Below are 25,816 nucleotides of genomic sequence, written 5' to 3' on the forward strand. Positions count from 1 at the left end.
CCCGGTGCATCATGGGACGTCCCCCAGCAGAGAGGAGCCCGGTGCATCATGGGACGTCCCCCAGCAGCCTCGGCCTCTAGCAGCAGGACTAAAGGATGGATCAGGGTCACCAAGCCAGACCTACTATAAGATTCATCAGGAAGGAAAGTTAGAAGGTGTCATTGCTGAGTAAAGTTAAGTATCATCTGCGTAGAACTGAAGATTTATAACATGCTGTCTAATGTTACCTAAAGCACGAAAAGTAGTAAAAAGTATCAACCGGCTCCACAGAGAGGCCCTGATCAATAAAGGTTCTGCTGCCTGGAGCCGAACTGGTTCTGATGACTGAAGGTTCTCCTGGGATAGTCTGTGTTTACTCATTGAGAGATTAAATGTAATTTTCCTTATTTCCTTAAGCTGGACTTTTAAAACATATGAGGTAGTTCTGGTTCTGGTTCTGCTGAGATCTAAATCTGATCAGAAGTATAAATCTTAAGTCAGCGAACCTTTAACCTTCCTCCTCCTCATCACATCTTTCATTAATACATCATCTTAATCCAGAACTATCATTAATCCTGCTTCATCTGAGTCCCTGCATCTGTAGCAGCTTTAATCAGACTAACCGAGATCCTCCATGTGCCGTGTGAACTCCAACATCCCATCAGCAGAGCCCACTGTTTTGATGATGATGATGATGTGGCTGTTCCTCCTGTCTGGGTGGGCTAGGTTTCCATCGCTGGTTCGGCTATCGCCACACTGCAGAAAGAGTTATCCTCATCCTCTGCCACCACTCTAAAGATCACCAAGCCGGTCAAGTCCCCCAGTCTGCTCCATAAGTCGGCCGAGGCCAGAGAGCCGCTGGGGCCCATCCTGCCCCCATTCAGAGAGTCCACCGAGAAATACCGCCTTGGCACCGAGTTTCAGACCGGGGCCGGATACTGGGGGGGCACAGCAAGAGAATATGAGGACTGGGCGGCAAAGGTTTGTTACAGCTCTGAGCAGGACGAGAAAACCTGATGTCTAGATAGATGTAGCAGAGTTCCAGCTATCTGAGCAGCTCCCACACAGAAACGTCTGAGTGGCATTTCTCTGCTGCTCAGCAACTGAAATATCCCTAAAAGGGACAAATCTTTCCCTTCAGCTCTGAACCTTTAGAATAAACCACTTGTTTCTCAGTTTTAGACAGAAACCGGTCCAATAAGAAGGTTCTTTTTCCAGTCTGGAGTCTTGATTTCTGTAAAAATCCAGGGTTAAAGGTCCCTGTAATAAAACCTCGTAACAGTCCTCTCGGTGTTCTGGCCTCCTCATGCTCCCCTCCATGTCTGCTGTTTCCTCACTGCTGTCGTCTGTGTTCACAAAGGATTTCGTTTGCTTTGTGCTAACAGATCTGTGACTGTCTGACAGGTGGTGGCGATAGCAGCTGTACCTTCAGCAGGTGGCGCTGTGGTCCCGCCCACTCTGGTGTCTGTAAGTAGCTCCTCTGGTCTGGGGCCAGATTCCAGCTCCTTTGGGAACAGGACATGTTCTAAGCTGCTGTACTTGTGCAGGGATTGAAGAATACTAACGTGACTGAGGGCGAGTCGGTGACCCTGGAGTGTCAGATCAGCGCTCAGCCCACCCCCGTCATCATATGGTTCAGAGAAGACTACAAGATCGAGAGTTCAATCGACTTCCAGACCAGCTACGAGAGCGGACTGGCCCAGATGGTGATCCGCGAGGTGTTTGCTGAAGACAGCGGCCGCTTCACCTGCACCGCCACCAACGAGGCGGGAACCATCAGCACCTCCTGCTTCCTGCTGGTCCAGGGTCAGTACCAACCATACGAGCCATAACTCTGAAATCTGGGCATGTAGGAGATACCTGCAGAGGCTCTCTGGGTTTAACGGTGATGAAGTTCATCGTCTATCTTCCTCCTGCAGTGTCCGAGGACATCGAGAGCAGACAGGATATTTCTGCCAGCAAGCAAGTTGAAATTGTTCAGGAGAAGCTGTGAGTCAATGTTCAGAGATAAATCAGCAGAATGACGTTTGGTCGTAGAATTTCTAGAAGTGTGTTTGTTTTTCAGGCTTTCTGAGGAAACCAAAGTAGAGACCATGTCTGAGGTGAGCGTGGTGGAGTCAGATGCCCCTGCTGCCGCCCCCTTCTTCATCAAGAAGCCCACCACCCAGAAGCTGGTGGAGGGAGGAAGCGTGGTGTTCGAGTGCCAGGTCGGAGGAAACCCCAAACCTCACGTCATCTGGAAGAAGAGCGGCTTTCCGCTCACCACCGGATACAGGTTGGTTTGGAAGTTCCTAGATCAGGGCTCGGTAGCTACGTTAGTCCTGGGGCCAAAGCTTTCCTGACCACCTGTACGGCCAAAATTATGTATAATTATAGAAAAATCATATATATATATATATATATATATATATATGTATATATATATATATATATACGTGGCATTCATATAAACAGCGTTGAAGGAACTCTGGATTAAATGAGCCAGACTTATCAAGGTAAGCCCGGCTTCCCTTCTCCCGGCTTCGTGGAACACCTCCCAGGTTCTTTCCAGGTGCAGCAGCTGTTTAGTTTCTCTGTTTCGCTCTGATTGCAGCTGTTCTGGTTTCTACCTTTTGTTTTATTCTCCTTTTTCTATCTTTCTCTTCTTATTTCTCCTATATCCTCCGTTTTCCTCCTGTTTCTCTGGTCCAGCAGTTAGAAGCAAAAACACATTTTAAAATAATAATAAAGAACTTTTAAGATTCAAGTTTCTCCTTGAAGAAGAACATTTTAAATAAACATTACACAGTAAACGTCCGATACCAGCGATGATGTGAAGTGCAGGTTACGTTATGGTGGCGTACGGCAGACTAGCCAGTATGGATGGTTTCTACCCGGAGTTCAGAAAATGTGTTTTCATGCTGATCAGAACAATACAATCACTAACCCACCGTCTCAAGCAGAAGGGAACGTTGATTGGATCAGAATCCCTCTGGAATGTTTAACTTCCTGTAATCTCCATCTTCCATGTTGCTCAGGTATAAAGTGGCCTACAGGAAGGAGACTGGAGAGTGCCGGCTGGAGATCTCCATGACCTTCGCTGACGATGCCGGAGAATACTCCGTCTTTGCTAAGAATCAGCTGGGAGAGGTTTCAGCCTCCACTAGCCTGCTGGAGGAAGGTACGTCAGCAGCGTGAAGATGTTCAGGACAACTTTCCTTTGTTCTGTCGGTGAAATACATCATCAGATTATGTGTGATTACAGAGGAGTACGAAGCCTACACGAAGAAACAGGAAGCGACCTTTAAGACTGAAGTGATGGCTGTGGTGCAGGAGCCCAAAGTGGGAGATATTCCTCCCATCACGGTGACGGAGCAGATGACCACGACCATCATCTCCGGACAGGTAGGCGCAGCATCAGTCGCCCGAACCTGGGATTAACTCAACATGCTCCACCCCCTACCCTGAAGCCAAGCTACACTTTATGAAGTCCAAACAAATGAATTCATTCCTGGAGTGAATTTGTAATGTTGTCATAGGTTTTTATGCTTCCATCAGCTGTTTCTGGGGTGTAACGTTAGGTCTGTAAATGTAACTGTAAACATGTGTGATATCTATATATACATATATATGTACATATATATACATATATATGTATATATATATAAAAAATTGTCCCCTTGACCCCTCGAGCTTGAGGGGTCTGCGCAGTATCTTGGCTGTAACTAGGACTGCACTCTTCTGGACTGAGATGTCTGAGGTTTGTCCTGGGATCTGTTGTAGCTATCCTTCCAGTTTAGGCGTTACTGCCCCGAGTGCTCCGATGACCACGGGCACCACTGTTGCCTTCACTTTCCAGGCCTTCTCAAGTTCTTCTTTCAGGCCTTGGTCTTTCTCCAGTTTCTCATGTTCCTTTTTCCTGATGTTGCATCACTTTGTATTGCGATGTCAACCACAGCGGCTTTCCTCTGCTGTTTGTCCATCAACACAATGTCCGGCTGGTTTGCCATTACCATTTTGTCGGTCTGGATCTGGAAGTCCCACAGGATCTTAGCTCGGTTATTCTGTACCACCTTCGGAGGTGTTTCCCACCTTGACCTCAGGGCTTCCAGTCTGTACTCCGCACAGATGTTCCTGTACACTACACTGTGTGCAGAATTATTAGGCAAATGAGTATTTTCATCACATTATCCTCTTTATGCATGTTGTTCTACTCCAACTGGTACAGGCTTGAAAGCCTACTACCAATTAAGCATATCAGGTGATGTGCATCTCTGTAATGAGAAGGGGTGTGGTCTAATGACATCAACACCCTACATCAGGTGTGCATAATTATTAGGCAACTTCCATTCCTTTGGCAAAATGGGTCAGAAAAGAGATTTGACGGACTCTGAAAAGTCAAAAATAGTGAGATGTCTTGCAGAGGGATGCAGCACTCTTAAAATTGCCAAGCTTTTGAGGCGTGATCATCGAACAATCAAGCGTTTCATTCAAAATAGTCAACAGGGTCGCAAGAAGCGTGTTGAAAAAACAAGGCGCAAAATAACTGCCCATGAACTGAGGAAAATCAAGCGTGAAGCTGCCAAGATGCCATTGGCCACCAGTTCTGCCATATTTCAGAGCTGCAACATCACTGGAGTGCCAAGAAGCACAAGGTGTGCAATACTCAGGGACATGGCCAAGGTAAGGAAGGCTGAAAAACGACCACCACTGAACAAGACACACAAGATAAAACGTCAAGACCGGGCCAAGAAATATCATAAGACTGATTTTTCTAAGGTTTTATGGACTGATGAAATGAGAGTGAGTCTTGATGGGCCAGATGGATGGGCCCGTGGCTGGATCAGTACAGGGCAGAGAGCTCCACTCCGACTCAGACACCAGCAAGGTGGAGGTGGGATACTGGTATGGGCTGGTATCATCAAAGATGAGCTTGTGGGACCTTTTCGGGTTGAGGATGGAGTCAAGCTCAACTCCCAGTCCTACTGCCAGTTTCTGGAAGACACCTTCTTCAAGCAGTGGTACAGGAAGAAGTCAGCATCATCCAAGAAAAACATGATTTTCATGCAGGACAATGCTCCATCACACGCATCCAAGTACTCCACTGCGTGGCTGGCCAGAAAAGGTCTAAAAGAAGAAAAAATAATGACATGGCCTCCTTGTTCACCTGATCTTAACCCCATAGAGAACCTGTGGTCCCTCATCAAATGTGAGATCTACAGGGAGGGAAAACAGTACACCTCTCTGAACAGGGTCTGGGAGGCTGTGGTTGCTGCTGCACGCAATGTTGATCGTGAACAGATCAAGACACTGACAGAATCTATGGATGGCAGGCTTTTGAGTGTCCTCGCAAAGAAAGGTGGTTATATTGGTCACTGATTTGTTTTTGTTTTGTTTTTGAATGCCAGAAATGTATATTTGTAAATTTTGAGTTGTTAAATAGGTTTCCCTGGTGAAAATAAATAAGTGAAATGGGTATATATTTGGTTTTTGTTAAGTTGCCTAATAATTATGCACAGTAATAGTCACCTGCACACACAGATATCCTCCTAAGATACTAAAACTAAAAAAGCCCCACTCCAACTTCCAAAAATATTCAGCTTTGATATTTATGAGTCTTTTGTGTTCATTGCAAACATAGTAGTTGTTCTATAATAAAATTAATCCTCAAAAATACAACTTGCCTAATAATTCTGCACACACTGTATACCAGCCACTTGGTTATGATGCTCCTTGTAAGCTTTCCCTGCCAGCATCTTACACCCTGCAGTTATGTGCTGGGTTGTCTCAGGGGCACTCTTTGCACAGTCTACACCTGGGGTCTTGTCTTGTTTGGTAGATCTGGGCCTCTATTGCTCTGGTGCTCAAGGCCTGCTCCTGTGCAGCTATGATCAGTGCCTCTGTGCTGTCTTTCAGTCCAGCCCTTTCTAGCCATTGGTAGGATTTCTCTATCAGCCACTTCAGTTATCTGTCGGTGGTACATCCCATGGAGGGGCTTTTCCTCCCATGATGGTTCCTCCATCACCACATGATCTGTTTTCCACTGCCTGAGACATTCACCGAGCACTTCGTCCGTTGAGGCCATCTTCCTGATGTACAGTGCCTTGCAAAAGTATTCACCCCTTGACCTTTTACCGAATTTGTTACATTGCAACCTCTAATTTGAATATTTTTCACAAATCAGAATTTTATTTGATGAGAGATTTCAAAAATAAAAAACTGAAAATTGCCATGTGCATATGTATTCACCCCCCCCCCCCCCCCCCCCCCCCTGTCAGTACTTTGTAGAGCCACCTTTTGCGGTGATCACAGCTGCAAGTCATTTTTGATAAGTCTCTACGAGTTTACCATATCTTGCCCATTCTTCAAGGGAAAACTGCTCCAGCTCCTTCAGGTTTGATGGTTTGCGCTTATTAACAGTACTCTTTAAGTCTGACCACAGATTCTCAATTGGATTGAGGTCTGGACTTTGACTAGGCCATTCCAACACATTTACATTTTTCTCCTTAAGCCACTTAAGTGTTGCTTTAGCACTATGCTTGGGGTCATTGTCCTGCTGGAAGGAACCTCCGTCCTAGTCTCAGATCACTGACAGATTGATAGAGGTTTTGCTCAAGAATACTTCTGTATTTAGCACCATCCATCTTTCCCTCGACTCGGACCAGTTTCCCAGTGCCTGCTGCTGAAAAACATCCCCACAGCATGATGCTGCCACCACCATGTTTCACTGTGGAGATGGTGTTCTTGGGGTGATGGGATGTGTTGGGTGTGCTCCAGACATACCGTTTTCCTTGATGGCCAAAAAGCTCACTTTTAGTCTCATCTGACCAGAGCACCTTTCTCCATACATTTTGACAATCTCCCACGGTGCCTTTGTGCAAAGTCAAAACGTGCCTTCTTATTTTTAGCAGAAAGTAATGGCTTTCTTCTGGCCACCCTTCCATAAAGCCCAGCTCTGTGGAGTGTACGTCTGATTGTGGTCCTATGGACAGATACTCCAGCCTCTGCTGTGGAACTCTGCAGCTCCTCCAGTCAGTCAGTTTTGGTGGGCGGCCCTCTCTTGGCAGGTTTGTTGTGGTGCCATGTTCTTTCCATTTGATGATGATGGATTTTATGGTGCTCCTGGGGATCATCAAAGATTTAAATATTTTTTTATAACCTAACCCAGACTTGTACTGCTCAACAACTTTGTCTCCGGCTTGTTTGGAGAGTTGTTTGGTTAGCGGCGCCCCTTCATTAGATGTTGCAGCCTCTGAGACCTTTCAGAAGAGGTGTATATATACTGATAGATCATGTGACACTTAGATTGGACACAGGTGAACTTTGTTTCACTCATAGTGTGACTTCTGAAGGTAATTGGTTGGACCAGAGCATTTTAGGGCCTTCATAACAAAGGGGGTGAATACATATGCACATGGCAATTTTCAGTTTTTTATTTTTGAAATGTCTTTTTTGTATTTATATTTCTCATTTCACTTCAAAACTTGGACTATTTTGTGCAGATCCATCAAATAAAATTCTGATTTGTGAAAAATATTCAAATTAGAGGTTGCAATGTAACAAATTCGGTAAAAGGCCAAGGGGGTGAATACTTTTGCAAGGCACTGTATTCAAGGATGTTGGATGTTTCATCCTGGATAGTGGTTCTGACACTCACTAGTCCTCTGCCTCCTTCCTTGTGCTTAGTGTACAGTCTCAGGGTGCTGGATTTGGGGTGGAACCCTCCATGCATGGTCAGGAGCTTTCGTGTTTTCACATCTGTGGTCTGAATCTCTTCCTTTGGCCAGCTAATTATTCCCGCAGGGTATCTGATGACCGGCAGGGCATAGCTGTTAATTGCCCGGACCTTGTTCTTGCCATTGAGCTGACTCCTTAGGACTTGCCTTACTCGTTGGAGGTATTTGGCTGTGGCTGCTATTCTTGTGGCCTGTTCGAGGTTGCCATTTGCTTGTGGGATTCCAAGGTACTTGTAGCTGTCCTCAATGTCTGCTATTCTGCCGTCTGGGAGTGAGACCCCTTCTGTATGGACTACCCTCCCTCTCTTTGTCACCATCCGCCCATACGTCTCAAGTCCGAATGACATTCCGATGTCATTGCTGTAGATCCTGGTTGTGTGGATCAGTGAGTCAATGTCTCGCTCGCTCTTGGCGTACAGCTTGATGTCATCCATGTAGAGGAGGTGACTGATGGTGGACCCATTCCTGAGTCGGTATCCATAGCCAGTCTTGGTGATTATTTGGCTGAGGGGGTTCAGACCTATGCAGAACAGCACAGGGGACAGGGCATCTCCTTGGTATATCCCACATTTGATGGACACTTGTGCAGTTGGCTTGCAGTTGGCCTCAAGGGTGGTCTTCCACTGCCACATTGAGTTTGCAATGAAGGCTCTTAGAGTCCTGTTGATGTTATACATCACCAAGCATTCTATGATCCATGTGTGTGGCATTGAATCATAGGCTTTCTTGTAATCAATCCAGGCAGTGCACAGATTGGTATTCCTGGTTCTTGAGCGACTGTTCTATCTACCAGCAGCTGGTGTTTTGCTCCTCTGGTATTTTTACCAATGCCCTTCTGTGCTGTGCTCATGTATTGATCCATGTGCCCACTTATCTTATCCGCTATGATGCCTGACATGAGCTTCCATGTGGTGGGGAGACAGGTTATTGGCCGATAGTTGGATGGAACTGTTCCCTTCAGGGGATCCTTCTGGATCAGGATTGTCCTGCCTTCAGTTAGCCATTCAGGGTGGGTCCTATCCTTTAGCAGCTGGGTCATTTGTGCTGCCAGGCGCTCATGGAGTGCAGTTAGCTTCTTCAGCCAGTAGGTGTGAACCATGTCAGGCCCTGGTGCTGTCCAGTTTTTCATACCTGAGACTCTTTGTTGAGTGTCTGCCACTGTGATGGTTACTGGTTCTTGTTCAGGGAGGTTGCTGTGGTCTGCTCTTAGATCCATGAGCCACTGTGCACCACTGTTGTGAGATGCCTCCTTCTCCCATATGCTTTTCCAGTATTGTTCAGTCTCCAGCCTTGGCGGGTCTGTCCTGTTGTTATTACCCTGCCACTGAGAATACACTTTAGCTGGTTGAGTTGGGAATAATTTCTCTCATGTACCTCTTTAGGCGGGTGGCCAAGGCTTGGAGTCATTGTTTGGCAGTTTCTAGTGCTTCAGCTATGGGCATCTGGCTGTACCTCCTGGGTACCTTTTTTTTCATTGCACCCTTTGTAGCTCTGATAGTTGGCTCACTTCTCTCCAACCTGCCTTGATTTTAGCCTCCAACCTCCTCTTCCATGGAGGATATGTATCTCTATTTTTGGTTGATAGCCAAACACCTCAAGGATCGCTGCTGAGGTGTAGATCAGCTCATTGGTTTCAGTGATGGTCATTGTAGGAATCGTTCTCAAGGCTGCATTAACATCTTCCAGGAGTCTTTCCGATGGTGCTCCACTCAGCCTCTGTAGTTGGCGTTGGGGTTGCCTGATGTTCATTTTTGCCATGATCTTATCTCTTAGGTCAGATGCTGCCTCGCTCAGCGTGATTGTGCTTATTGGGGCTTCGTACCCAATCTCTGGATGGGGAGTTGTTGTTAACTCCCCCTGACCTGGGGTCCTGGCTCCCCCTTGCCGTAGCATTTGTGTTGTACCTCGTCAATCTCAAGCTGTGATAGCAGCTGCCGTCTGTGGATGTTGGAACGTTGAGCTACTAGTTGTTTGGCAGTGAGTGTTGATTGTGGGTTTCAAAGATTCCATATTTCCCACATTCTCTGCATGTAACCCCTCTGACGAGGGTTACTGGAGCATCAACAGAGCCTTGTTCTCCCCTCTCGTCCATTTCCGTCTTGTTCCAGTAGCCCACTTCTCGCCAGGGTGCTCTGGTTGCAGCACCTGATGCAGTTCTTGTTTGAACGGGCGACGTCTGAGCCGGTATGTCTTATGTTCCCTTATCTCTCATTAAGAGGTAGGCAATAGCGCAGAGGGTCTTGCCATAAAATATATATTTTGTCAGCAGGGTTTTTAGCTAGCTCACTGACCTCACTAACCACACAATACGTGAAACAAAAGCCTTGGGGACCCCTGTGTTCTTTTGTGGACCCCCTTAGGGGTGTCAGGGACTCCAGGTTGGGAACCACTGCTGAGGTATCGTACAGGAATGTAAGAACTCTGATTTAGTGATGCAGACAAGCTTGTATATAATGAACCACAAACCTGGTGAGTCCACAGCAAGTTTCCTTCCTTTACTGGGTTGGTGGCTCTTTTTGGAAAAACCTTCATGCTCCTGAAGGAAAAACCTTCATGCTCCTGCAGATGTGGAACAACCCAGAAACTGCTACGTGCTGGACTAGATTCAGGATTACCATCCAGGTCATGTAATGTTTGATTACATGTTTGAGAAGAAATCCAGCTGGAAAATACTGAACTCACTCCATCAATCATCAATCTTTCTGTCTGTGAGAGTGAAATCATTTTATAATAAATAAATCCCTAATTTGAACTTATAACAGATTGTTCTCTCATTTCTTAGGTTAAGAATATACCTTTAACCTTTTTAACCGCCGGTTCTCGTAGCCAATCAGCTCCCTCGTTGTTCTCGTCCTTGCTTGTGCACCAGGAGGCGCCTTAGAGACTTCAGACCAGATAGAGATGCTGAATTTGTAGGATGGAAACAAAACGATAACCATGGAGATGATACGAGGTTAGTGACTGGTTCATTTAGAGACCAGCAGTGGTATTGTAGACGGTCTGCAGGGACTCGTACGCTGTGCCTGCTCAGCCAAACTTCCCATCATTGTTCCCAGTGTAGACCCTGTCACCTCATATCTGGTCAAACTGCCCCAACAATTAAAAGCAGGAACATTCTCAGGCTTCTTGGTTAATCTAGGACCTGACTGTGCTTTATTGATTAATTGATTGACACATCTGCAGGAGTTCCATCTGTCTGCCATGGAGCAGAGGATCATCCAGGAGATCGAGCTCACCATCATGAAGATCACCTACCGAGAGATTGTTACAGAGGATGGGGAGCTGATGGTGACCGCCGCCCCTGGCGAGGTAGTGCAGCCTGCCTTTGACACTCCCGTCAAAAACTACAGGATCATGGAGGGCATGGGGGTCACCTTCCACTGCAAGATGGCCGGAGTACCTCTGCCCAAGGTGAGAAAGAAGTTTACGTTAATAAACTGCTTGGACAAAAATCAAAGTATCACAAACAATGTGTTAAACTGACTTTTTAACTTCTGACAGATTGCCTGGTACAAAGACGGCCAGCGCATCCGGCCTGGAGACCACTACCAGATGGAGGTTCTCCAGGACGGACGGGCCAGCCTCCGTCTGCCTGTGGTGCACCCAGAGGATGAAGGCGTCTACACCGCCTTCGCCTCCAACATGAAGGGGAACTCTGTGAGCTCAGGGAAGCTCTATGTGGAGCCGTCTGGAGCCGCCACCCAGAGATTCACCCCACAGCCTGCTGTGCAGAGAATCAGGTGAGTTTCATTAAAAACTAAATGTTTCACATGAGAACATTTATTAGACCACTAACGGTGATTCGTTTTTCCTTAGGTCCACATCACCTCGTTCTCTGAGCCGCTCTCCGGGCCGTTCGCCCAGCCGTTCGCCCGGACGCTCACCAGCCCGCCGGCTTGATGAAACCGACGAAACTCAGCTGGAAAGACTCTACAAACCCGTTTTCGTCACCAAGCCTTCCTCAGCGAAATGCTCAGAGGGACAGACCGCCCGGTTCGACCTGAAGGTTGTGGGCAGACCGATGCCCGACACATACTGGTTCCACAACGGTGAGTTCAGCATGGAAGATATCTCCATAAAAGCTCTGGTACATGAAGGTTTGTTCTCACATTCAAACTGTACCTGTCATCTTCTCAGGACAACAAGTGGTTAGCGACTACACTCACAAGATAGTGGTCAAAGAAGACGGTACTCAGTCCCTGATCATCGTCCCGGCTATGCCTGAAGACTCTGGAGAGTGGACTGTGGTGGCTCAGAACAGAGCTGGACGCTCATCCATCTCCACCACTCTCACCGTTGATGGTAAGACCTCACTTCTACATGTCTAATGTCTCAAATATGTGGCTTCTGGTGGACATTTAATGTCGAATGTCTGACTTCTCCAGCTAAAGAAACCCTGGTGAGACCACAGTTTACGGAGAAGCTGAGGAACATCAGCGTGAAGCAGGGAACACTGGTGGAGCTGGCGGTGAAAGCCATTGGAAACCCGCTGCCCGACATTGTCTGGCTGAAGAACAGCGACATCATCACCCCACAAAAGCACCCAAACGTCAAGTAGGTTTCATCTGTTCTACAGATTAATAAAGACAGGCTGGGATTCACACCAGTTAACAGAGAAAGACCGTCTCAGAGATCTTTTGTATTCAGAGGTGCTGTAAACCATGCTGAGATCTTGCTGCTTTACAGAGTAGAAAACAAAAAGCTTGTAATGGTGGAGCCCATTACATCCTCACCATCATATGAAAGATATTTTAACCTCGTGTTCTGTGGACTGCATGAGGTTTAGGCTCATGTTCATCAGTGTTTTACTACTAATCAATACGATGAAGGTGATGTCTTCTGGCTCATCTGAGACGTCTTGTGATTGGTGGATTAAAAGGTGGAGGTTCATCTCAGGACGTTATAAACCTGAGGTGATTGCAAACCTTTTAGTTGATGACTGGAAAAGATGTGGAGGGAAATAGAAGAGTGGATGAATTTATGTGAAGTATGGTAAGAATAAGGAAGAAACATCGCCTCATTCTCCTCCAACCTGTAAACATCAGCAGTGACTGGAGACTGCTCTGATATGGAACATTTTTCAATGACCTTCAAGCTCCATCGGTAACATCAATAAATCGGAATAAAGCTGAGCTTCTGCTAAATCGTATAGAATCATTAAAGCAATAAAGGCAATGCAGCATGGCAAGGCACCAGGCCCTCATGGGTGCCCGATAGAGTCCTTTAAAAAGTTCTCAAACCATCAGCAATCTTGCTCGACATGTTTAAGGATTCTCCATCCCACGGCTCGCTCCCACAGACTGACTGAAGCAACACTTTCCCTCCGGCTTAAACTGGGTAAAGATGGCGCAGTAGCCCCTCGTATCGACCCGTCTCCCTCCTAAACAGCCACGAGAAGATCTTGGCCAAAGCTCTGGTCCTACGCCTAGACGCTGCAGTACATGAAAACCTCTGCTGACCAGACTGGTTTCATTTCCAGCCGACATTCATACAGAAACATCCGCTGGCATTAAACGTAATTTCCTCTCCTGCGTCCAGCGCTGAGGTGGTTACTTGGATACTTATTTACATGTTTGAAGAAAGGCAGTTATGGTCGTATCTTTATTTCAGGGATGAAACTCTTGTTCACCTCATCCGAAGCCTCTGCCATGACGAACGGGCGGCGCTGACGGTATTCCAGCTGTCAGGAGGAACTCGCCAGGGCTGCTATTTGCCACAGAGCCCTTATCTGTCACTCTCAACACGTTAGCATCAATTAGTGGAATTCACGGGGGAGGGATGGAGCATAGAGGCTCTCTGTACGCAGATGATTTATTAATATTTGTATCGGAACCTGTTCTAAGTGCTGGCCTTATAATCCATGCTTTGAGGAAACTTGGGGCTTTTTCTGGATAAAAATTGAACTTCAGTAAAAGTGAATGTTATCCTGTTAATGACCCGGCTCTTCAAATACAAGATGTTGATCCACAATTCTCAATGTTAAAAACTGGCTTTAATATGTGGGCATTCATATTACAAGAGACGTGCAGCCACTTAACCAGGAAAACGTCTGTCCGCTACCTTAAAAAACCTAAATTAGACCTAAATAAATGGAAATGACTTCACCTTTCCTCAGCAGGGAAAGTCAGCTGTGTTGTATGAATGTCCTCCCCAGATTTACCTGTTTCAGTGTATCCCTCTCTACCTCCATAAATCTTTCTTTAAGTCTCATGATAAGGCCTTCATCTCATTAATGTGGGATGGGAGGAAGCCCAGAAAACAGTTAGAAATGCTACCAAGGTGGCCTAGCTCTTCCAAAGCTTTGTTATTACTGGGCCTCAAATATCCATAAAACCATGCACTGGCTCCGTACCCCTGACACGAACTGGTGGTCACCTCCAGCCTGCCTCGCTCTGAATTACGCCAACAACCCAGTGGTCTTAAATACCTTTAAAATATGAGTCTACATCATTCATCACCCTTTCTTTGACCCATGCCGACACAATCACTCAAGGACCATATGGGGTTTTATCATCATGTCAAGAAGGAACTTATTCCTCTAAGAAACTGGTTTAAATACAGTGTGCTTAAATTGTATTTACTGTTGTGTTTTCCTCATACTAACCTTGTTAAGTTGCTTCATTCCTCAGAAAATACAAATAGAAATTTCATTCATGTTCTGGGACGATTTATCACCTATTTGCAGGAGAGTAAATCCTGACATGGAGTTAGAGCGCCTCCATGCCGACAAGTCCTCAAGAGCCTTCGGTTTTATAAACGTACTGAACTTGTAATGGATTTAAAGAAATGTACCTGCTCCAGGCACCAAGAAATATCCTAACCATGGACGAAAAAGATATGTTGGGATACATTTGCTGTTCCTTTCAGATCACCGGACGACAGAACCCTTTCCATGTGGAAAAGTAATCAAATGTTATTTTAATGAGTTATGAATCTTTCCTTGTTTGATGTGAACCATGTGTTCCTTTCATCTACAGCTAAAGCCACGAGTTATTCCTCGTTTTCATGAGTATATGTGTGCTGTGTGATATTCCTTATGGTTGGAAGAAAGGAAAAAATCAGTATGAACCTGACAGATGACATTCGATAAATCTCTGCCCTTAAACAAAAGGCCCACCTCCACGCCAAAATCCCTGCACTTTGATTGGACAAAGGTGTAAAGTCCGCCCTGAGCCCAGAAGCATACTAGAAAACATAGAGAAGAAAGAAAGAGAACAAAGGAATGAGGAAGGAAGTAACACCTCCAAGTTCGAATCAAAGAAACTAAGTTTAGTCTTGTCCGTTTGCGCCTTGTTGTTTATTCGTTTTTCAATTTAGTTTTAGGGTTAGGATTAGTGACAGACTCTCAGGAAACCACTAAATTGGAATTACTATTTTTCTGACATCAAGTGCATCGTTCCTGGCAAGGAAAGGAAAGAAGAGCAAGCGACCTACTTGAGACCTCGAACCGAGGCCTGGTTCCCCTGACAGGAACCCATTTTAAAGACACAAACTTTGCAAAGATCAGGGTATAAACATTGTCCCTGGCATCCTTTTCCTCTGCATTTGTCTTCTATATGCACTGGTACCACTGGAGCTCAATAAAAATACATTAAACAAAAGAAGGAGGAAGAAGTAGAAAGGAAGGATGGATGGATGGATGAATGAATGGATGGATGGATGAATGGATGGATGGCTGGATGGATGGATGGATGACGGACAGACGGATGATTGATGGATGGATGGATGGATGGATGGATGACAGACGGACGGATAGGATGATGGATGGATGGATGGATGGATGGATGGATGGATGGACGGATGGACAGATGATGGATGGATGGATGGATGGATGGATGGATGGATGGATGGATGGATGGATGGGATGGATGGACGGATGGATGGATGGACGGATGATGGATGGATGGATGGATGAAGGATGGATGGATGAGATGGATGGAGGATGGATGGATGGGATGGATGGACGGATGATGGATCGATGATGGATGGATGGACGGATGATGGATGGATGATGGATGGATGACGGACGGACGGATGGACAGACTGATGATGGATGGATGGACGGATGGACGGATGATGGATGGATGGATGGATGGATGGGATGGATGGACGGATGATGGATGGATGATGTATGGATGGATGGATGGGATGGATGGACGGATGATGGATGGATGGATGGATGGATGGATGGATGGATGGATGGATGGGATGGATGGACGGATGATGGATGGATGATGTATGGATGGATGGATGGGATGGATGGACGGATGATGGATGGATGGATGGATGGATGGATGACAGACGGATGATGGATGGATGGATGGATTGATGGCTGGACGGATGGACAGATGATGGATGGATGGATGGATGGATGGACGGATGGATGGATGGATGGACGGATGGGATGGATGGACGGATGATGGATGAATGGATGGGATGGATGGACGGATGATTGAGGGATGGATGGATGGATGAAGGATGGATGGATGGGATGGATGGACGGATGATGGATGGATGATGGATGGATGGATGGGATGGATGGACTGATGATGGATGGATGATGGATGGATGGGATGAATGGACGGATGATTGATGGATGGATGGATGCGATGGATGGATGGATGGATGGATGGATGGATGATGGATGGATGGATGGATGGACGGATGATGGATGGATGGATGGATGGATGGATGGATGGATAGACGGATGGACCGATGATGGATGGATGGATGGATGGATGGGATGGATGGACGGATGATAGATGTATGATGGATGGATGTATGGATGGAGGGATGGATGGATGGACGGATGATGGATGGATGGATGGAGGGATGAATGGATGGATGGATGGACGGATGATTGATGGATGGATGGGATGGGATGGATGGACAGATGATGGATAGACGGATGATTGATGGATGGATGGATGATGGATGGATGGGATGGATGGACGGATGATGGATGGATGGACGGATGATTGATGGATGGATGGATGGATGGATGGATGGGATGGGATGGATGGATGATGGATAGATGGATGGATGGATGGATGGATGGATGGATGGACGGATGATTGATGGATGGATGGATGATAGATGGATGGATGGATGGATGGATGGATGGGATGGGATGGATGGATGATGGATAGATGGATGGATGGGTGGATGGATGGATGGACGGATGATGGATGGATGGATGGATGGATGGATGGATGATGGATGGATGGATGGATGGGATGGATGGATGATGGATGGATGGATGGATGGATGGATGGATGGATGGATGGACGGATGATGGATGGATAGGGTTGTGGTAATGAAACAGAGCTGAATGGAGAGGCGAGTATAAGGTGGACCTGATGGTTAGAGGTGTGTTTGAGATTTTGTGTCTGAAGTGTGATTCATAAAGAATGTTCATGTAAATGTTGTTTTCAAATGTGCACATTTTACCAGAGAACAGCCCAACCACCTGTTTCATTTGTTCAGCCATGTCCTCACAGAGTCTGGAACCAGACCAGCTGACATTCACTGAGCTTCAACTATCTGCATTTTTTAAAAATAATCAACTAACTGCCTTACAAAGTCCAACATAAGATTTCTTTGCAACACATGCATGTTTTCTTGTACAAAAATGTCCATTCAAAACTGTAAATCTTTTCTAAAATGAGAATTTGGATGTTTTAGGATTGAGGGAACCAAAGGAGAGGCCAAGTTCCAGATCCCGTCTGCATTGGGCTCGGACAGCGCCTGGTACACAGCTACAGCCATCAACAAGGCCGGTAGAGACACCACCCGCTGCAGAGTCAACGTGGAGGTGGAATATACTGAGCCTGAGCCAGAGAGGAAGCTGATTATTCCCAAAGGAACCTACAAAGCCAAAGAGATCGCTGCTCCGGAGCTGGAACCGCTGCACCTGCGGTACGGTCAGGAGCAGTGGGAGGATGGAGACCTTTACGACAAAGAGAAGCAGCAGAAACCTCTGTTCAAGAAGAAGCTGACCTCTGTCCGCATGAAGCGCTTTGGTCCGGCTCACTTTGAATGCAGACTGACCCCCATCGGTGACCCCACCATGATGGTGGAGTGGCTCCATGATGGAAAACCTCTGGCTGCTGCCAACCGGCTGCGCATGGTCAATGAGTTTGGCTACTGCAGCCTGGACTACGAGGTGGCTTACGCCAGAGACAGTGGCGTCATCACCTGCAGAGCCACCAACAAGTTTGGAGTGGACCAGACTTCGGCCACCCTGATCGTCAAGGACGAGAAAGGCCTGGTAGAGGAGTCGCAGCTTCCTGAAGGCAGGAAGGGAGCGTTCCGGATCGATGAGATGGAGCGCATGGCTCGTGAAGGTGGACCGTACGGAGTCACAGCTGAAGAAGAAACAGAGAAAACTAAACCTGAGATCGCCCTGCTACCTGAACCAGTAAGCGTTAAGGAGGGTGACACAGCTCGGTTCCGCTGCAGAGTGACCGGTTATCCGGCACCCAAGGTCAACTGGTACCTGAACGGACAACTTATCCGCAAAAGCAAGAGATACAGACTCCGTTACGACGGGATTTACTACCTGGAGATCACAGATATCAGATCCTATGATGCAGGGGAGGTTAAAGTGGTGGCAGACAGCAACCTGGGCTCGGCTGAGTACATTGTGAAGCTGGAGATTCAGCAGAAGGAAGACTTCAGGACTCATCTTCGCCGTGCCCCTGAGGCCAAGGCAGGTGAGGCTGCACCTGAGCCTGGAAAGACGGCGTTCGAGGTGGTGAAGGTTGAGAAGCCTGCAGAGGAGCTTCAGCTTAAGGAGGTGGTAAAGCTTAAAAAAGCCCAAAGAATTGTTCATGAGAAAGCCCGAGAGGAGTCCGATGAGCTGAGGAGCAAGTTCAAGCGCAGGACAGAAGAAGGCTACTATGAGTCCATCACAGCCGTGGAGCTCAAGTCTCGTAAGAGGGATGACTCCTATGAGGATCTGCTGAAGAAGACCAAGGAGGAGCTGCTTCATCATGCCAAAGAGAAGGAGGAGGCTGAGAAGAGGAAGGAAGAGGAGCGTAAAGCTACTGCAAAACCTCTGAAACCAGAGAGAGTTAAGCTCTCCCCTAGCATGGAAGCTCCTAAGATCTTGGAGCGTATCACTAGCCAGACAGTGGCACAGGGCGATGAAGTCAAATTCAGATGTAGAGTCATTGGTAGACCAGAACCTGAATGCCAGTGGTTCAAGAACGGTGTGCAAATGGAGAAGTCTAAGCGTATTTACTGGTACTGCCCTGAGGACAATGTTTGTGAGCTAGTAATCCGAGATGTCATAGCGGAGGATTCAGCTAGCATCATGGTTAAAGCAACCAACACCGCTGGAGAGACTTCGAGCCATGCTTTCCTGCTGGTCCAAGGTATCAAAATCCGGGATTCTCCAACTGTACTCTGATTCGGTTTCAATTGTGAGTTGTCTAATGAAGGTTTTCTTAAAATGTTTTGCAGCAAAACAGGTCATCACCTTCACACAGAAGCTGGAGGACACCAATGCCAAGGAGAAGGACACCATGGCTACCTTTGAGTGTGAAACTAATGAGCCTTTTGTGAAGGTCAAATGGCTGAAGGACAATATGGAGATCTTTTCCGGAGACAAATACAGGATGCACTCTGACAGAAAGGTCCACTTCCTGTCTGTGCTGATAATCAGCATGAGGGATGATGCAGAGTACACCTGCGTGGTTGTAGACGACGACAGCGTCAGGACCAGTGCCAAGCTTAATGTTGAAGGTGGGCTGGGCAAAATATTCAAAACTTAGAAAAACCACTAATTATTTTTGATGCTGATGAGATTTCTGAAAGTTGACCGAGACCACATTACTTATCTGAAGGCTGGTTCAAATGAAGCCTCCATCGTGTCAAAACTTTTCTTAGTAGCTCTAAAAATGGTCAAATGGGATGGTACATACCAGCTGCTGTTGAAATGGCTCTTCTCAGAGCAGTTGCTAAAATACTGTTTGTGTAATGTGATCAACAGGAGCTCCTCTGGAGATCCTGAAGCAGCTGGAGAGCACCGAAGTGCCGGAGACGTACTCTGGAGAGTTTGAATGCTTGGTGTCCCGTGAGGACTCGGAAGGCAGCTGGTTCTTTGGAGAAAAGCTGCTTTCTCCCAGCAGTAAATATGTCATGTCCTCCCGTCGTGGAAGACACACTCTCTCTGTGAAAGATGTCAAGAAAGAAGACCAGGGAAAATATACCTTCCAAGTGGGTGAACTCAAGACAAGTGCTTCACTGAAGATGAAACGTGAGTTTTTGTTTTGGAATGCTGTGGGAATTTGGTATTTTAGTCCAGAGATGGATATTTTGACAGCCTTTCCATGAAATTAATGTGCACTTTATTTCTTAAGTGTCCACTGCTGTGATTGTGGTGGTATCGAACACTGAACATGTTGGTGTTCTCGTTTCAGTGCGTCCTGTGACCCTGATGCAGCCTTTGACAGACCTGGTTGTCTGTGAGGGGGACATTGCTCAGCTTGAGGTCAAGTTCTCCCAGGAGAACGTTGAAGGATCCTGGAAGAAGAACGGACAACCAATCGCAGCATCGAACCGCATTCACATCATCACTGACAAGCAAATTCACAAACTCCTGATTGAGGATACCAACAAGGATGACTGTGGGATGTACTCTTTCGTAGTTCCTGATCATGAGATTACGACCACTGCAAAGCTGGTCATTCAGAGTAGGTCCCTTCAACGCATGTCTTTTACAACATTGTGATCTTCTAAGATAAACAGTCCCAAACAGCATGTTTGATCTCGTGTTGCAGCTATCGGCATCCTGATCCCACTGAAGGACACGACTACAGTTGAGGGCACCAAGGCCGTCCTGGAGGCCAAGATTTCGGCTCAGGACGTCAGCTCTGTTAAATGGTACCACAACGACAAGCTGCTGACACCGAGTGAGCGACTCAATATGGTGGCAAAGGGAGCCAAGCAGCGCCTGGTCTTCACCAGGACCTATGCTTCTGATGAAGGACAGTACAAGCTGGTTGTGGGTCGAGTCGACACCAGCTGCAAATTTACTGTTCAGGGTAAGTTTACGGGGAATTTTCTCAGCTTACGATGACTTCTGATGACAGCTATTCATCTACAGGATACAATCTGCTGGACTTTTATCACCTCTTCTGAAAGTCTATGATGATCTGCTTATAAACTGGTTCATCCTTTTGCTGTGAGACTGAGGACAATCTCACTACAATCCAAATAAAAATGGATCTTTTTTAACATTAATATTGGCCAGACGATCACTGGTGACTTTATTCTACAGTCATTTTAGCAGATGCGTTTATCCAAAAAAGGGTGACTTTGGGATGAACTCTTTCGTAGTTCCTGATCATGAGATGATGACTTGATCTTTGTTCCACAGCGGTCCAGATTGTGAAGCCGATGAAAGATGAGAAGTGCTCCGAATCTGAAAATGTCACCTTCCAAGTTGAGACTTCTCACTCTGGCATCGACCCCTTCTGGACCTTCAAGAGGCAGCCACTCAAAGCCAGTGCCAAGCACAAGATGGAGTCCAAGAACAAACTGCATTCCCTGACAGTCATGAACGCGATGAAGGACGAAGAGGGCGAGTACATGTTTGCCGCTGGTGAGAAGATGTGCACTGCCTCTCTCACCGTGACAGGTATGCCAGGGACATGTTGGGACTTTAACAAGCTCGGTGCTCTCCCATGACATTTCCGTAATGGGTTGTCCTCTGTCACCAGGCGGCGCCATCAAGAGGCCTCTGCAAGATATGGTGGTGGCCGACTCCCAGACTGCAGTGCTGGAGTGTCAAGTAGCCAACCCATCAGCAGAGGGGAAATGGCTGAAAGATGGCCTGCCAGTCGACTTCAACGAGAATGTGCTGAGCAAAGTAGACGGCGCAGTGAGACGCCTGGTGATCGTCATCACCAAAGCCACAGACATCGGCGAGTACACCTACCAGATTGCTACCTCCAAGACGTCGGCCAACCTGAGAGTGGAAGGTAGGTTCAGACTTTTCATGACCTTTGACCATTACAATAAAAACACATTACAACACAAAGTGAAGTAATTTAATTACGTTATTTTCCTCTGAAGATAGACCTTTTAGAAATTAGTTTCTAACTTGTGGTGGGATACTGCAATGACAGCCAAGTCAACACAAGGTGGCAGTAGTGTGTTACACAATATTAAAAAAAAGATGATACGTCAGTTTAACCGCTACTCCAGTTAGCTCCATCATGCTAGTAACCAAAGCAGTAAATGGTTTAGTAGTTTTCCAGCCCCAGTCCGGTGGTTAGTAACCTACAAACACTAAAGTCCAGCAGATGGAGAATCTAATCCAGTCTGTGGGCGAGGCTAGTTAGATAGATAGATAGATAGATAGATAGATAGATAGATAGATAGATAGAAGTACTTTATTCATACAGTCATTTAGCAGTTGTGCTTCTAAAGGTAGCAAAATAAAAATAGTATAAAAAATTTCAATATCTACAAGACTTATACAAGGAGGTATTTAGCTATACACAGTAAGAAGTGAGAATAGCCAGCAAGTAATATAGTCCAGTTCAATGATTAGTAGTGTGGTGTGCGAAATTGAGCTTGTCTCTGCAAAATTAACCAGTTACACACAAAATTACCCAATTACATACTTGACAGTTGTTTTCAATGACATAAGATGATGAGTTTAACTGTGCAAGGTTGATCCAGTCAGTGCAAAAATTCACCAGTTACAACAGTCACTTATATTGTTGTCTCTGACACAATGATGATGAGTTAAACAGTCTTATTGCGTGTGGCATTGATTATTGCGTTGTTAGCCTGCCCATGCTAAATCCCATGCTGTTACCATATGGGTGTGATGGTGGATGGTCTGCAGTTCAGGTGGGTGGCCATATGAAAGCCAGAATGCAGGTTTTCACAGCACAACCTCATTTTGCTAAACTTCAGGTGCCAAAATTCAGACTGAAGCTGTGTCCCAACTCCGGGTGTGCACACTTCGAAGGTCGGCTTCGTCGGCTGTGTAAGTCATCGTGTTCCAAGAATTCGAAGGAGCCTCTGAATCCAGCCTTCAAATCCACCCTTCGTTTGGCCTCAAATGAAGGCTGCTGGTGATGCATCCTTCACAGCCTCTTTTCTCCCAGTATTCATTGCACATAAGTCGGTGGCGAATGAGCGACTGAGCTCAGAAGAGTACGATTTAGGTTTCAATAAAGTTTTGTAAGAAAAAGTTTTTTTTAACTACACTTTAGTAGAAACGTTACTAAACCAAGTACATTAAAAACATGTTTGTTAAAAGGTGACATTAAATTCTGTAATATTTGATATTGGTGGATTTTTAGAGGTTAACGAAGAGTCTACCGGCTGGAAACCAGCAGAGCCTCAGACCGTGTTTTTTACTGACGGTGTTTCCGCTCGGTGGTAACGTCCACTGAAGTGTCCTATGAGGTTGAAGTGATTCATCGTTCTACATTGTTGCTATGAGAAATTCTCGTTGGCTAGGTAGGCTGTCCCATTTCATCAACGTTAAGCAGACTTCGAAGTGCGTAGACCCTGATGAGGACACACCTTGGGTCTGTTTAAAGGCAGCTTCCTGTCTGAGGTCTCCTGTTTAACCAATCAAACAGTTTCAGATTCATGGTGAATTTTTCTGCACAGCTGTGAAGATCAAGAAGACCCTGAAGAACCTGAATGTGGTCCAGACTCAGGAAGCCGTGTTCAGCCTGGAGTTGACCCATGAGAACGTGCGGGGAGTGCAGTGGATCAGAAATGGTGTTGAGCTCCAGTCCAGCGATAAATATGAAATCAGCATCAAGGGAACAGTCCACACCCTGAAAATCAAGAACTGCACCACCCAGGACGAGTCCGTCTACTCTTTTAAACTAGGAAAGCTGTCTGCAAACGCCAGACTGAACGTTGAGAGTAAGTAACAGACCAACAAGACAAGACAGGTTTTCAGTTTGGACAGAGTTTGAAGACATCGTGTTTATTTTATAACTGTAATGTGATTTTTCCTGCAGCCATTAAGATCCTGAAGAAGCCAAAGGATGTAACATCACTGTTGGGTGCAACAGCTGTGTTTGAAGTCAGCATCTCTGAGGATGACGTGCCAGTGAAATGGCTGTTCAAGAAGCAGGAGCTGAAGTCCAGCGAGCACTACAGCTTGCTTTCTGAGAAGAGGACCCACAAACTCATCGTTCAGAACGTGGACAGCAGCAAGGAGGGCGAGTACACGGCTGTCGTTGGACACCTGCAGTGCAGCGCCCACCTCACCGTTGAGTGTAAGCCTGAAGCTGCAGCTCTCAATGTGGACGGCACGTCGAAGCTACAACCATCCAGTTTGACTTTCTGTGTGTTTTTCCTGCAGCTCTGCGAGTCACCAAACCCATGAAGAACCTGCAGGTCCCGGAGACCCAGGCCGCCACGCTGGAGTGCGAGGTGTCGCACTTCAACGTGCCGTCCACCTGGCTGAAGAACGGCGTGGAGATCGAGATGAGCGAGAAGTTCAGGATCGTGGTCCAGGGGAAACTCCACCAGCTGAAGATCATGAACACCAGCAGGGACGACTCGGCCGAGTACACCTTCGTGTGCGGGAACGACCGCGTGTCGGCGACGCTCACCGTCAACCGTAAGCGCTCCATACAGCTGACCCACCGGTTTTAAAACCTTTTTTCACCCATCCTAAAGTTGCTCTGACCTCTTTAATGAAATATGTTGGTATTTATTTATGAAAATTCTAAAACCCTTTAATTCTAAGAATTTAGAAATATAAATCACCAGCTACGTCTGTCACTGATTAGGACTTTCAGTTTGACATTCATTTAAATATTTTCCTTCTTAGAAACAAAAGAGAAGCAGTTCATTTCAGAGAGCTTTGATGCCTTTGATTCGTGGCCAGTTAATGTGATGACTGAGGTCGAATAACGTTTAAAAGTCGTTTTTACCGTCATCTTCTGGTTTGTTGTTTCCCAGCTATTCTGATCACAACGATGCTGGAGAACCTGAACGCTCAGGAGAAAGACACGGTCACGTTCGAGGTCAACGTCAACTACGAAGGAATCACCTACAAATGGCTGAAGAACGGCGTGGAGATCAAATCCACAGACAGATGCCAGGCTCGCTGCAGACAGCTGACCCACACTCTGAGCATCAGGAACGTCCACTTCGGAGACAGCGCCGAGTACACCTTCATGGTTGGCTCTGCAGCGACCACCGCCAAACTTTACGTGGAGGGTAAAACCAGAACGTCCAGGACAGCCTCCCATCTTTGGTCATGTCTCTGGACCGATGATGTAGCTTGTTTTTCTCTGTGTCCACTGCAGCCCGAGTGGTTGAATTCACCAAACATCTGAAGGACCTGAAGATCACGGAGAAGAAGAGAGCGACGTTTGAGTGCGAAGTCTCCGAGCCGAACATCCAGGTGATGTGGATGAAGGACGGTCAGGAGCTGGAGATGTCCGACAGGTAGAGCTGTTCTCACTCAGGTGGAGGAAGTCTCACCTGGTTCGTCAACATGATGACTGACTTATTGCCTTCTGGGATTCCTTCAGATACAAAATGACCTCGGACAAATTTGTGCACCGTCTGGTTTTGCCATCAGTCCGTTTGTCTGATATCGGTGAGTACACGGCTGTGGCTGGGTCCAGCATGTCCAAAGGTCACCTGGGAGTCGAGGGACGGGATGTCAAAATCTCGGAGCCTGTTAGCAGAGAAATCACAGTGAGTTTTCGTTTCATGGAGCAAAGATGAGTCACAAACAAAAGAAAATATGCTGCTGTGTTCTGGTCGGGATCGTTTTCAAACCCCATCAAACATCCTTCTTCTGCAGGTTGTTGAAAAACAAAGAGCAACTTTTGAGTTCGAGGTGAACGAGGACGACGTGGAGGGCCGCTGGCTGAGGAATGGAGTGGAGATCCAGTTCTCCATGGAGGAGAGGTTCAACTACGCCACCATCAGGAAGCTGCACCGCCTCACCATCTCGGAGACCTTCAGGAGCGACGCCGGGGAGTACACCTTCATGGCTGGCAAGAACAGGAGCACCATGAACCTCCATGTGAGATGTAAGACATCCAATGCGACGACTCAGAGTTTGGACATACCTGCCGATGTAAACGTGGAGCGTGTCCAAACCTTTGAGT

The 25,816-nt window shown here is 46.6% G+C and overlaps 1 protein-coding gene across 1 annotated transcript in view; it reads left to right on the plus strand.

Moving 5' to 3' along the window:
* The window catches only part of LOC121650515 (titin-like), a 202,438-nt gene that overhangs the window by 10,976 nt on the left and 165,646 nt on the right, over positions 1-25,816 (plus strand). Inside the window, 26 exon segments of the mRNA XM_042002069.1 lie at positions 706-960; positions 1,384-1,446; positions 1,527-1,785; positions 1,899-1,968; positions 2,045-2,254; positions 2,997-3,139; positions 3,224-3,363; positions 10,878-11,105; positions 11,196-11,434; positions 11,511-11,743; positions 11,832-11,996; positions 12,080-12,248; positions 17,379-19,072; positions 19,161-19,442; positions 19,690-19,956; positions 20,120-20,392; positions 20,480-20,743; positions 21,079-21,339; positions 21,422-21,682; positions 23,337-23,600; positions 23,699-23,959; positions 24,046-24,306; positions 24,651-24,911; positions 25,001-25,142; positions 25,229-25,397; positions 25,507-25,738. Of these exon segments, the coding sequence (XP_041858003.1) occupies positions 706-960; positions 1,384-1,446; positions 1,527-1,785; positions 1,899-1,968; positions 2,045-2,254; positions 2,997-3,139; positions 3,224-3,363; positions 10,878-11,105; positions 11,196-11,434; positions 11,511-11,743; positions 11,832-11,996; positions 12,080-12,248; positions 17,379-19,072; positions 19,161-19,442; positions 19,690-19,956; positions 20,120-20,392; positions 20,480-20,743; positions 21,079-21,339; positions 21,422-21,682; positions 23,337-23,600; positions 23,699-23,959; positions 24,046-24,306; positions 24,651-24,911; positions 25,001-25,142; positions 25,229-25,397; positions 25,507-25,738 (7,066 nt within the window).

The sequence above is a fragment of the Melanotaenia boesemani genome, chromosome 12 (assembly GCF_017639745.1).
Source record: "Melanotaenia boesemani isolate fMelBoe1 chromosome 12, fMelBoe1.pri, whole genome shotgun sequence".
In the NCBI taxonomy this organism is placed as follows: Eukaryota; Metazoa; Chordata; class Actinopteri; order Atheriniformes; family Melanotaeniidae; genus Melanotaenia; species Melanotaenia boesemani.